General features: G+C 27.1%; 1 protein-coding gene across 3 annotated transcripts in view; it reads left to right on the top strand.

Annotated features, from left to right (window-relative positions):
- The window catches only part of sdk (sidekick cell adhesion molecule), a 48,089-nt gene extending 34,854 nt beyond the window's left edge, over positions 1-13,235 (top strand). For all 3 annotated transcript variants that reach the window (XM_016067876.4, XM_016067875.4, XM_087168153.1), the window contains 7 exons: positions 434-586; positions 1,426-1,551; positions 3,560-3,733; positions 5,195-5,338; positions 5,444-5,585; positions 8,226-8,355; positions 9,577-13,235. In XM_016067876.4, coding sequence (XP_015923362.2) covers positions 434-586; positions 1,426-1,551; positions 3,560-3,733; positions 5,195-5,338; positions 5,444-5,585; positions 8,226-8,355; positions 9,577-9,819 — 1,112 coding nt within the window. In that variant the 3' untranslated portion in view covers positions 9,820-13,235. The remainder of the gene's footprint in view (positions 1-433; positions 587-1,425; positions 1,552-3,559; positions 3,734-5,194; positions 5,339-5,443; positions 5,586-8,225; positions 8,356-9,576) is intronic.
- The last annotated feature ends 586 nt before the right edge of the window (positions 13,236-13,821 follow it).

Raw genomic sequence — 13,821 nt, forward strand, 5'->3', positions numbered from 1 at the left:
ACTGTAAAATGAGATATTAGTCAAATCATCTGAAATCCAATTTTCTTCACATTTATGATTAATTTTATTTGACAATTTAAGTATCTAAAATACAAATGATACTGTGACTATCTCAAAAGAAAAAGATAGGCTTTATACTTAGAAATTATGTAATATTTATTTTCATAAATTTTTTTAAAATATTTAATATGTTTTTATAACTGAGAATATTGTCAGATTCTCAAGTTTCTTGTTCATATAACCTTATGCGATCAGATTCTAGTTTATAGAACTGAAATTTCAATCTGTCCATTAACTTATTCAGTTTATTTTAAATTTTCAAAAAATATAACCAAGCTTTACATTTTTAACTCTATGTGTGTTTCTTTAATTTCATAGTGACTTTTGTTATGGATAACTTTTATGTATCTAATTGAATAAATTTTTTCTCCAGATTTTAGCAAGCAAGTAAAGCAGAAAGTTACCTCTACTTCTTTAAGTGTTCATGGCTTAGCTGAAGCTGTAACTTACACTTTCCGTGTTCGTGCTGAAACATTTGACTATGGTCCAGAGTCTGTTGGAAATATTACCACTGGACCACAAGAAGGTAGGAGGCATAAAGTATTTATTTAGCAAGTATAGCTCACAAATTAGCTAACACAAGCAGAAAAGAACAATTAATGTCACATCAAATGACAAATTGCTGTTCTGGTTTTATAATTGGGAACCTTTTCTGTTGAAATAAAGACAATGAAGATTTTTCAGTAAATAGTATGGCTTTAAATATGACATTAGTTGTGCTTTTTTGCAATATTTTAGCTTTATTTATATACAGCAGAAAGTTGACCAGATTTGGTCATAAACCACATTGGTTAAAATTGCATTTGAAGCCAAATTTTATTCAAGAAAAATTGGCCCTATTTTTTTGAAATAAAATTATTAGGTTATACCATTGAATTTTTTGTTTTTTATATAAATACTTTAGCTTGAATCGAACCAAATGAAAAAATATAAAAAATTTTCTTAAAAACTTGAATTTTTCAAAGGGTAGGGTTTGAAATTAATGGTGGTTGTTGATTTGGTTTTTATGCTATTTTTTATAAATTATTCTTTTTTTTTTTTATTGATTGTCATCCCAGTGTTAATAGCACTTTTTTATGATAGGGATTTGTTTTATTTTGTTTAACTGTTAATTTATTTTAAGAATATACGAAATATTTTTTATTCAATTTTTGAAATTTAACATTATTTTGTAATCCCTTTTTGTGTTTAGATATTAAAACCATTAAAAATATAGTTTTAAACATAATTAAAAAAAAATGTTAAACATTAATGTAAAAATATTTGCATTTATATTTTATGACTTGGAAAGGAGTGGCTCATCTTTTAAAGTTTATTATTCCCATGCAAACTATTTATAATATCTATTTGAACTAACTTTCCTAGGTTCACCCTCTGCTCCAGAAGAACTAATATTGAAGCACAGCCACAGTTCATTAACTTTGACATGGAAGAATGGTCCTCAAGGGGCATCTCCAATCATTGGGTACCTTATAGAATACAAAGAATCTGGTAAAAAGTGTTCAATAACTATATTCATATCTGTCTGTTCTTATTTGTTGGAAAACTTCTTTATTTTAAAATTTTTTCTAAGTTCTTGCTAAAAGAATTGATTTTCTTACATGCTGCTTCTCATTAACGGTTTTAAATGTTGGCATAATACAAGGTCCGGCTATTAATTTCCAGGACTGAGGTAACTGTAGGAGAAAGAAAAGCCGGAATATGGCGCTAATGATTGCATTTTGAAGAGTGTTTTCTTGCGCATGTGCTGTGCAATCGGCGCCATTCTGAAGTGAGTTGTTCTCGTGGGAAGGCGCATTAAAACGGAGCTCTTAAATTCCTGTTGTCGAAGTGAAATGGAGCAAAGAATTAACATTAAATTTTGCTTCAAATTGGGCAAAACAGCTGCAGAAACCTACGAATTGTTAAAACAAGTTTATGGCAAGGAAGCATTATCTCGCTCAAGAACTTTTGAATGGTTTAAACGCTTTTGAACGCGAAAGCGTGGAAGATGATCCGCACACAGTTCGCACGCAAGCCGGAAGCAATTGAAAAAGTTCGCGAACACACATTGCGTTTGACTGGGAGGCGATTCTCAGATCAGCATGGTGTCGTTGAGTCGCAGCATCCACCATACTCGCCAGACCTAGCACACACTTTTTCCCGTTTCTTAAGCAGAAAAATTCTCTGAAGAAAACAAGATTTCAGGAGGTCGAAGCCTTCACGAAAACTGTAACGTCACTAATAAAGAGCATTCCAAAAGTGGACTTTAAAACTTCTTTCCGAAATTTGTATAGCCGAGCACAGACGTGTATTACGGCTGATGGGGATTACTTCGAATAATATTAAATGGCTATGTGTTTAACTTTTTTTTCTTCTGAGTTATTCCATGAGTCCTGGAAATTAATAGCCAGACAGAAATATAACCAAATTATGCTGCTCCTAATTTTGTTTTTCAACTGTACCTAATAAGTAACAAACAGAATAATTTCAACACTTAATCCCACTATTTTCATAAGATCATCATGGCAACTAAATAAAAGAATTAGATAAAAGGGATTAAAATACTGAGTTATATTTTAGAATTGAATAGCCAATTTCAAATTGGCAGGAAAATACTGTTAATGGACTTAGTAAATGCTATTCCCAGCTCTTTTAGTTATAGAGTTTTGACAAGCAACTTAAAATGATTCTGAAAGAGGAAGATATTGGAGTCAATTATTAAAATCAGCTAAATTTTTCTAAACAGCTGATCATGTTAACAGTGACATGCAACACTCACCCATGTTTTTCTCTTTTTGTTTCTTTTTCTTAGCCTACCAAAAGCACAAATCAAACTACACCAAAGTAGTTTAAATTATTGATTAGTTAATAAAGCTCTTTAAGTTTAAAGATATAACTTTATATTTAATTTACTCTCAGATTTTTTGATAGAAATAAGAAAAAAATAACATCATTTGAGTTATAAACAGCAAACAGAGAAACATAATTCGTTTAATAAAATCAAGATGCTTGCCATCGCTGGTGTGGTAATGATATTTTCAATCCCCAGAAAGAAACTTGATGGTAGTACCATCTTTTACCATTACCTTTACTAAGTTATGAGTTTGGGTTTTAAAAGTAATACAAACACAGAACTGTTGCCAAAGATTCGAATTAAAGGTATTAAAACTCACTAATGCACAATTACCAAATGAAAAAAATAAACGAGTAAAAAAAAAAGGTAAACTAAGTTCAAAGCTAAATAATTACGTTATAAAATAATCACACTTAATAACTCATTTCTTAGAAACTATTGAAACTGGATGTTGTTAATTTTTTATTCGATTATTAATTGGGAATTAACTTAATACTTATAAAGATCTACAAGTAATCATAGAGTTAATAAAAGTATCTTGTGGCAACAAAAATGATTTTTTACTATACTTTTATTATCAACTCTTCTCGTGTATGTAAAGTTGCCTTAATAAAAACTATAGAAAAATATTTTAGTTAATGTTCATTGTGATTTCTGTTTCAGATAATACAGATGAATGGCAAACATTAATTCTTTTAAATAATGGTCCTCAGTCTTCCTATACTGTAAGTTTCAGGAATCTTTTACCATCAACATCCTATCAGTTTAGACTTTTTGCTCGTAATTCATATGGTATTAGTTTTCCAGCAATGTCTCCTTCCCCATTTGCTACTCCCAGTAAGTTGATTTTACTAATTATGTCAATTACTTTCAAACATTATTAACATTTTTATTATTCTTTTTCAAATATAAGTGTATAATTATTCATCCTTATTAGCATTTGTGAATGTTTTTCTCGAAACTTAAAAAAACTGATTCTATTAGTGCAGATTTTCAAAATGGTACAATTTGCTCTGGCAGTAGAAACCCCCAGCACTGCAACAGGCGCTGCAGATATTTACAACATCTGCTGATTATTTTTCATCTTAGTTTTATTTTTAAAAAGTAAATAAGGAAAAGGGTGGAAATTGCAGAGACTTCTTTTTAAAAATATCTCCAGGGGGTCTGTCTAGGTTTTTCTGAGAGGTACCTATTTTGTGAAAATTTAGACATAATATGTGAAAAATTAAAAATGATATTAAAAAATCAACACAAAAACATAATAAAAATATGGATTTATCGTTTCTTAAGGATACAAAAATAAAATCCTAAGCAAAAGTACTTTGTGAAACTACCGTTTCTCCTAAAGTTGAATTTGTGAAACTACCGTTTTTCCTAAAATTGAATTTGTGAAGGTACCGCTAAACGGTAGTAAATTCAGCGTGGACAGACCCCTGATCTCTAACTTGTTTCTAATAAAAATTAAAAAAAAAGAAAAACTTAATCAATAGAATACCACAAAAACAAACATAATTATATTATAATAAGCAAAAAGTACAATATTATTCCTTTTACTTTCACAAAAAGCGAAGAGAATAATATTATACTTTATTATTCTTTTAGCTTTCTGCAAAATACGCAAAAAAATTGCAATAAGCAAAGGAATTGTAATATTGTAATAACCAAAAGAACTGTAATATTGTAATGAGCAAAAAGTAAGAGGAATATTTTTTTCCCCTATTACTTGATAACAAGCTCAATTGCAAGGGGATTTTTGTATAATTTATTAGTAAAATTTAACTTAAAATTAAACAACATAAAGTTTTTATGTTATAAGGAACTTATTTTTGCAACATGTATGTTTGATTAAGCTGAGTTTTTATAATAATATCCTTTCTTTGATTGCATTAAGGTCTCAGGCAAATTTGAATTAAGATGCAGATTCAGTTCATAAATTCTGCTACAGGTTCATACACTATTCATTTCAGTTGTACATTTTTTAAAAATGACTGCAGAAAGTAACTTTTTATCTTGTTGAAAAGAGAATGACATTGTAATTATAGAAGTTACTGTAGAAAATTCACAAAACTGTTTCACAAATGTGAATCAAAGATTCTTTTGAGGAATTAAAGGTATTATGTCCACCTTTGAATGGTACCATATACATTGAATGCAAATTGTAAATTTTTGTTAAAAAATGACAGAATTTTTTAAAATTTTATTTTTGGATGAAAAAAATTACTTACTGTGTAATGTAAAAATGAAAAAAAAAATTTCACAAATCTTTTGTATTTTAATTAAGTTTTACATTTCTTATAGGTAAATTATATCATGAATATCGTCAAAAACTTCCATTTTATCGAGAAGTTTGGTTCTTAGTTATGATTGCATCATTGAGTGTTATTGTTATTGTCCTTGTTGTAGCAGTATTATGCGTGAAAAGTAAAGTTTATAAGTATAAGAGTAAGTATTACTACTAAGCTTTGCTATAAAGTATTATTTCTTTAAAATGATATTTTATATATTGCTTTTTATGGCCTAATCTTATTATTTTTTTTTACTGTTTAGAAGAAGCACAAAAATCTATTCATGATGATCATATGAGTATGGACGATGGTGGATTCCCTACATTTGAATTGAGACAGTCTAAAAGAGGCACACTTTGTAAAAATTCTCTATCAAGAAAAAATCATAATGCTATGCTTACTAAGTAAGTTGAATTACATTCTTCTCTTTTTCTTACGTTTAATTTAGAAATACTTTTTAACAATGTAGTTTAAAAAGTTGTAAATTGTTTCTAAATAAAACTGGTACTCCATTTTTCCTCATGTCCACAGTTTTTTTTTATATATATATTTTTGTTAAATTTTATATCCAATTTTTTGAAAAGTCAGAGTTTTATCTGTCTGAAAAATCAGGAAACTGTTAAGATATTTAACTGAAATGTGCAAAAATCCTGGGACAATGTATTTAAATGTCCTCTTTCTTGCCACTTGCCTTTTTGAGCATTACTTGTCAAATTACGCCGGGATAGCTTGGTTTGTAGGGCGTGGGCCCATGCCTGGGAGGTCATGACTTTGATCCCTGTCGATCGAAGACTCCCTGTGTAGTAATAGGTGCATGTTAAATCTGTCAAAGCACAAAGTCCTCCATGTTCGCATAACAAATCATACCTCTAGATGTACTGAATTGGAGATTGATCATTCTCTGGTTCAAGTCAAAATTAAGGCATAATCTGTAAGGCATAACTGAAAAATTAATAATAAATTGTTTGCCTTCTGTTAAAGTCGGAAATTTATGAAATTAGCCCGAAAAAATCTTTGAATAGTGTCTTTCACAGTGTTGGATTAGTTACACCAAGCTTTCTGTGTTCAATTCAGTATAACAGTTTCCTTATTATTTTTTAATATTATATAATAAAATTTCATGTTACTAACATTCTATTTTTATTTTAAAATGATGTGAACATTTTTGAAACACTTCATTTTATGATTTGATCATCTAATAACATTAAATCTATCTTGTTAATAGCTTAAAAAACTTACTGCAATATGTTTTTATATTGTATTTTAACTTGACATTTTTTACCCCATAAGCAACATGTAAACAGAAATATGTGTAGTAGAATTTGAAGCACCCAAAATTGAATTTCTTTTTCACCATTTTCTTTAATTTTTTTATTCCTTTTTTTTATTTCATACCTGTAAATAATAATGTTCATTTAAAATAAAAATCCAATCAGATTGTATGCAAATTTAACATTTTAACCTTTTTCTACCTTTTAAAAAATGTACATTTTCTTTAATTATGTATTTACATTTGCTTAAATTTTGCACTGTAGCTCAATTTTTTTTTTCTTGAGTAAAAGATTAAACATCATCTGCTGTCATAACTGTAGCAGTATTCGTACATATTAAAAATATCTGAGTTATTATAAATTAATTTGCCTCAGACTGCTATCATTTTAATTATCCTCCTATTCTTTTGAGGAATTACTTACTGACATTTTCTAAATATTTCACACTTAATTTTAGTTGCTGAAATTTTTTAAGAATATTTTATATAAATATTGTAATAGACATCTGCTGAATTGCTTATGCCAAGAGAACTACTAAGTCAAGAAGAATTAGAATGCCACATGGAGCTTGAAAATAAATTTTACTGTACAGCTTGGAAAGAAATTTATGAGTATTTTTAATATAAAATCAAAGAGATGCACACAGAACATAATATTAATTTTTACTTGACAATACAATATGTTTCAATTATCAATAATTTAAAAAAATATTCATATTTTACCATTTTGTTGTTGTTGATGGCAAATCACCTTCCTTTGGGCAAGATTCTGGATATCATGTTTCACCTTCATTCAAATGTTTCATGTGCAGTGGTCTAAAGAAATAAAAAAACCATAACTTTGAACTTTTTGCTGTTAAAGGACTCATTTTCAATGGAAGCAATAATAGAAAAGCTTTATACTAGCAATAGAAAATTACTAATATTATTTATTGATTATTTTTGAAAATTTAATTTGTGATTTTTACATAGAAATGAGGGGTTCAAATATTTAGGAATGACATTCCTATGGGGGTTTAAATACTTAAGTGTAAATTAAAATAACAAAGGAGATTTAAATTGTATCAGTTATTATAATGGAAGGGGTACTTTGATGTGAAGTCTAACTACCAATCATCTCTATAACTCTTAAGCTTACTAAGAAAACAAAAAATAAATAAAAATAAAAATGCTGTAGCAGTCAGTTTCTTTCAGGCTGAACTTAAGTTACAATTTTATTTTAAAACTATTGTTATTTCCTTTTTTCCATTTCTGATTTAAATCAAATTAGGTCTTAGTTTTTCTCTATTTATGGTTTTTATCTGTCTCATTAATATTGTTATTAATAAATTGATTATGGTTATTAGTGAATTAGTGTAAATTGGTATGTTCTCTTTAACACATATTTATGATACATTTGTGTGTCATATGAAATTTGTTAAGCACATTATCTGAAAATTTTTGGGCGAAATTCTATAAAAACATGTAACTTTTCCCCCTCTACGAATAAAAAATTATGAGAAAAAAATAGTTTGCGTTGCAGGAAACAATGTTAAATATCTCTGATTAAATTCAGAGTTTGTGGCTACTCAGATGGATTTTAAACATGAGAACAAAAAACATGCCTCTTTCTCTCTTACCACCTCCACCTACCTCTTAAAAACATATTTATTCTACCTCTTAAACATATCTATTGTCTTCAATGTATCATATTAGTAATATTTTTATTTCAATTTCATTTTTTTAAAAAAAATAATAGAAATGTGATTAAAATCTACTTTTTTTGAAAATTTAGATGCCCTCCTCGTCCCAGCCCAGGCAGTGTTACTTATTCTGATGATGATGATACTAAAGGTTACGATGAAAACTGTGATAGTAGTAGTTTAACTGAAAAGCCTTCTGAAATGAGTTCATCTGATTCACAGGTTTGTTTATATATCATTAGTTTATTGCTGATCACCTAATGCTTTTGATAAAGAAATTAATAGTAAGCATATTAATTGCATTTTAATATTTTGACTTTGGAATTAATAATTCTAGAATTACACCATGAATGTCTTTGACTTTGTTTTTAAATAAGTATATTTTGATGAAGTTTTCTGATTATTAAAAGCTTTTTTAGCTGAAGATGATTATTAAAAGCTTTTTAAGGCATCATTAATGTACTTTAAATGGGGTCTTGTTGCTTTAACTTAGTTTATAAAATTGAATAAATATTCATTAAAGGTGTGTTATTATGCTTTTCCTTTTTTTCTTCCGATTAGCATTTTGGCTATTTAACAGAGATTTATTTTTGAAAAGGAAAACTAAACAGTTACACTGCATCTCACAATCTCGGAAAAAAAAACGTTATCCAAAATTTGTAATAGTTAAAATGGAAACATATTATGTATTTTGGTCAAAATAAAAAATCTTGTTTTAAATTTAAAAATAATTGTATATTTTTTGACCTCTCTTCACATCTATTTGCTTATTTAGGAATTTACATTATAATCTAATGAATTTCAAATATGCATTTTTTTTTCTTGTTGGGGTGGTCAGAAATGATTCATAATTATTAAACACAAGTTTTTTTTTAAAATTTTTACTTTTTTCTTTCTTTTTTTTTGTTTGCAAAAATATTTCATCTAACTAAGGATCAACAAGAAATTTATTCAAAGAAAAAAAGCATTTTTATGTTTAGTGTAGCCACTGGGTTGGAAATTTGTATTTTTTTCTTTTTTGAATATAAGTACTGGGAATCACTTTATCATAGATCTCTGTTCAACACTTATGTTCGCTTTACTATGAATTTATAATTTTATCTCCTGTCTTTGAAACATGTATTTCTTTCTCATTGTGGTGGTAGGAAATGATCTATGATATTAATCAAAAAAAGTTTTCAAAAAATTAAAACAGTATTTCTAAGTAATTTTCAACTTTTTTTTTCTTTTTGAAAAAATATTTTATGTAATTAGGAAACAATAATAAATTTATTTACAAAAAAGGAAGCTTGTTCATGTTTAGAGGAGCCGATTGGTTGAAAAATCAGATTTTTTTGTTACTATCAGGGATAGACTGTATGTGTATTTATTTTCTTTATATATTTTGTTATTGCTGCAAATTTAAATCAAAAATTTCGCTATAACTTTGTTTATCTTTATCAGGGTTCTGACAGTGATGCTGAAAGTAATGGCAAAGCTGATCCTCATTCATTTGTCAATCACTATGCCAACGTTAACGACACTCTCCGCCAATCTTGGAAGCGACAGAGACCAGTCAAGCCCCCTAGCTATACTGACAGTGAACCTGAAGGAAGCATTCAAGTGAGTTTGAATGGTGGACACATTGTTATGAACAATATGGCAGGCTCCAGAGCTCCATTGCCAGGATTTTCCAGTTTTGTATAAATTGTTACTAGTGTTCATCTTTCAACATTATAAGCCAGAGTCAATTCCTTAATCTGGAAGTATTGACTAATGTCTCAAGACTGTAGTTATTGAATCTGATTTTTTTAAAAAAAATTTATTTGTAAATATTTGTTTTTGTATCATATAAGTTATCAATACTTTTGTTTCCTAGTATTACAGTGTGTGCCATTTTGATGTTTCATTTATTTACTTTGAAATCGATTGTGTGACTTAGTGATTGTGTAAATTATCACTTCTTCATTTTTCTATATTATTTTTCAATTCATTTTTAACTGCCAGGTTACGATGCTAATAGGAATGGGAAATATTTTGCAACTTCTGTGCCAATTGAGTTCAAATGGGAGAGTGTTTTAAAATTTTTCTTATTAAAGGGAAATAGCGCATAAGCAGTTTTTATTATACTGGATGCCACAATAACAACAGAATAAATTCAATTTTCTCTCTGTTATAAATAATTTGCACAGTTTTTTCTGTACTGGATGCCACAATAACAACAGAATCTATTCAATTTTCTCTCTGTTATAAATAATTTGCACAATTGTATGTTTTTGAAAATTCAAATCAAAGTTCAGGCTCAAATACAGTTTTAAGTGTAACCTTTAAATTATATTTTTTTCTATAGTTTTGCAATTTTACAATTTTAATTTGAATTTCCTGTGAGGAATCAAACTCATTCTTTTGTTTTCTTTTTCAAAATAAAATAATATTTTTTTTTTCTTTCCAAACTAGATTTTTAAAATATTTTTAAGGTCCTCTGAAGGTAGTCATATGCCATAAATTATTATTTATTGTTCGTGGCACTGTATTTTTTATTTTCCTGTTCAAACATGAGCATGTGCAATATCTAAGTAAAATGAGTATTATTATATTTAGCTAATATCCTGATAATTCAATATTAAATTCTCTATTGAAGTACAATTGTGTAGAAAATATTCATATTTTTAATCCATAAAATTTTTTTAATCCATATTAAAAATATTAATTTAAAATTTCATTGACATTTAGCAGTTTTCTGTTTTAATTTTTTAATTCTCTTCCATTTTAAGTAAATCAATAAGATTCTAGCATGCTAGGAAAACTAGCAAGCTTGCAGTTTGAACTTTGAATTATGTTGCTTAAATTTTACTTATATTAAATGGAAGAATATTTTTTTTAAATTGGTGAGCAAAAATTGTCTTAAATATTTGCTGTTGAAAAGAGTAAATCAAAAGAATAAATAAAATGCTCAAATTGTAAGCAAAAAAACACTTTCATAACATAAGTGTAAACGAGTTGAAGAAACAAACTAGTTGAATCCAGTCTTTGTGCCTTTCATTGTAATATAGTTGCAGCTTTTTGATTACCTCTAATTTATTTTCTGATTGTCCTACTTAAATATTAATGTTATGGTTCAGAAAATTAAATCATTCCGTCCTACATTGAAATCCGCCCACATCTGTTTCATAAAAATTCTGGAGTCCATTTTGAATGAAATGTAGCTATTATTTCAGAAATGTTGCTTACTGCCCCATGGAGATTCTGGGTAATGTATATTATGTATATCATAGATATTATGACTCAAGAAACTAACTAAAATTAGCATGTATTTATGTCTTGTAAAATAACTATACAATTACTTTGAATGGTAAAATATAATTATTAAATTAAGAAGTTATTGTGATACAGAGATTTTAAATATTGTTATCGATTGGAGGATGTGAGGTAAAATGTTAAATTATCAACTTTATTAATAATGTCACCAAAGTAAAACATTTTATCTGATATAACTAATATTATACCGGAATTTTTAATTTATTTGTTCTTTATAAATTATACTTATTCTAGTAGATATCATATGTGTCATTCAATATGCACAACAATCATCAATATGCAGAGATCAGACATTCTCAATTTTATTATTTCAAATTAGGATACTCTACAATTCAACTTAGTAACTATTTTATCAGCATTTTTACAAACAAATTTACAGTATGTATACTTTTGTATATTTCTGTACTTAAAATTTATTTTTGTTTTGTTCTTTCAAGCAGGTTATGATCTGCTTATGTACATTTTAATTATTAACTAATTCTCTTTTGGCATACATTCAGCCATTACAATGTTATGTAAATTTAATTAAATGATTTATATTTTGTTTCATCTTATCCTACAAATTTTACCTATTTATTTTTTTTATTTAAATTAATTCTCAAAAATAATTTTTCTGAAAATTTCTATTTAAAATTAAATATCCGTTATTAATCTTATTTGTAAAATGTTTCAAATCCATGAAAGTAATATATATTGTAATTTACCCTTCCATAAAAATATATGTTTTATTCTAGAATAATTCCTTATATTAATAAATTGTGAACTAGTTTATTATTGGGGACCAATATTTTTTGTATATATTTATGACCAATATTTTTTTAAATGCATAATTACATTCTCATTAAATTTTACATTAATTTTATTGGAAAATTTCTCCATTCACTTCATTTGTTTTTCATAGGTTTTTACATTGTAGTGTTGTAACATATGTTAGTTGTTTTAATACTGTACGTATTTTTCATGAGCATTAGTGTGGTTTATAGTATTTGCTATATTTTTAGTGAGAAGCATTTCATTTTTGTGATACATATTTTATCCAGTTTGCAAATGCATGGCATGTTTTTTTTGTAAGTTAGATTTTAAAGATGGGCATATAGTGCTTGGGTCTGTTTTCACTGCCAATTTTTTTTTTTTTTTATTCATCATCATTCTTTAGTTTTGGGAAGGTCTTGAAATGGGAACAAATTTAGAATTAGATGATTTAGGTCTAGTGCTATCATATTTAATTATCTAATATACTGTATTTCAAAGTCCATTTTTATACCACTATTCTAACTAATCAGCTTAAAATTCCGTCCATTTTAAGAAACAGTATTTTACTTAAGCAGGATAAATATAAATTGAAAGTTTCTACATGCTAAGATAATTTTTTTTAATAATGTAAATAAAGTTTACTAGAATCTTGATTATTTTAGTCTGTGACTCTTTTTAGTCTCTTTTGTTCTGCTTAATCTGAGGCACAACTTTCAAACATTTTGAAAAAAGTCACTTTAGAATTTTCATGTAAATAAAGCAAATAGTAATTAATTAATCAATCGAATTATACTGTCTCAATCGTACAAGAGTTTCAGATCTATAAATAGTCTCTTTTTTTCTCTTTTGTTTCTGTAAACATAAATATTAGTTCATGTGGGATGACTTTTAAATCCAGAAAAATTACTTTCCAGAATGATGACTGTATAAATTCTATTTTGTGAAGCAAATTGTGTTATCATTATTTATTTTGAAAAGAATGTCTGTAAAAAGTCTGGTTACTTTTTATAGTTGGATTTTACAATTATCCTGTAATAAAAATTTAAAAATATTGTTCTGGTTTTTATTTTAAATGATTTACTTTTATAATATTTAGCTTACACTTTATTTAATTTCACTAATTTGATTGCAATTAACCATCTGTGTAATAAAAAAAAATTTTTTTTTTGCGAGAGGTTAATTGTCTCAAGTTATTGGTAAAATTAATGAAATTGTGCTACTTAAGTTTTATTAATCCAGAAGTCTCCATAAGAGAAACAATATCATGCATCTTTTCTAACTATCAATTTACAGGAGACTAACATTTTGCAACTACCATAAATCTCGTGTATAAGTCAACCTGTTGTATAAGTACCTGTTGATAACAAGCATAGCAAATTTTTGTTTGGTGTAACAGCTGAAAAAAATTCAAACGTGATTTTTTTTTAAATTAAAAACATAATAAAAATTACTAAGTCTACAAAATTGTTTTAATTTACGAAAATTGTTTTAAGTTGTAAGTTATTGTGTTTCCTAGTGAAAATAATAACTTTGTTACCGCGGGGATATTTGGCATTGTGATGCCACAATTGGCATTACATATTTATTTCATATCCTTTTAAATATCTTCTATTACTTAAACTTATTTTTTTAATAGAA

This window comes from Parasteatoda tepidariorum, chromosome 7 (assembly GCF_982258835.1).
Source record: "Parasteatoda tepidariorum strain Cologne lab strain chromosome 7, Ptep-v5.0, whole genome shotgun sequence".
Classification (NCBI taxonomy): Eukaryota; Metazoa; Arthropoda; class Arachnida; order Araneae; family Theridiidae; genus Parasteatoda; species Parasteatoda tepidariorum.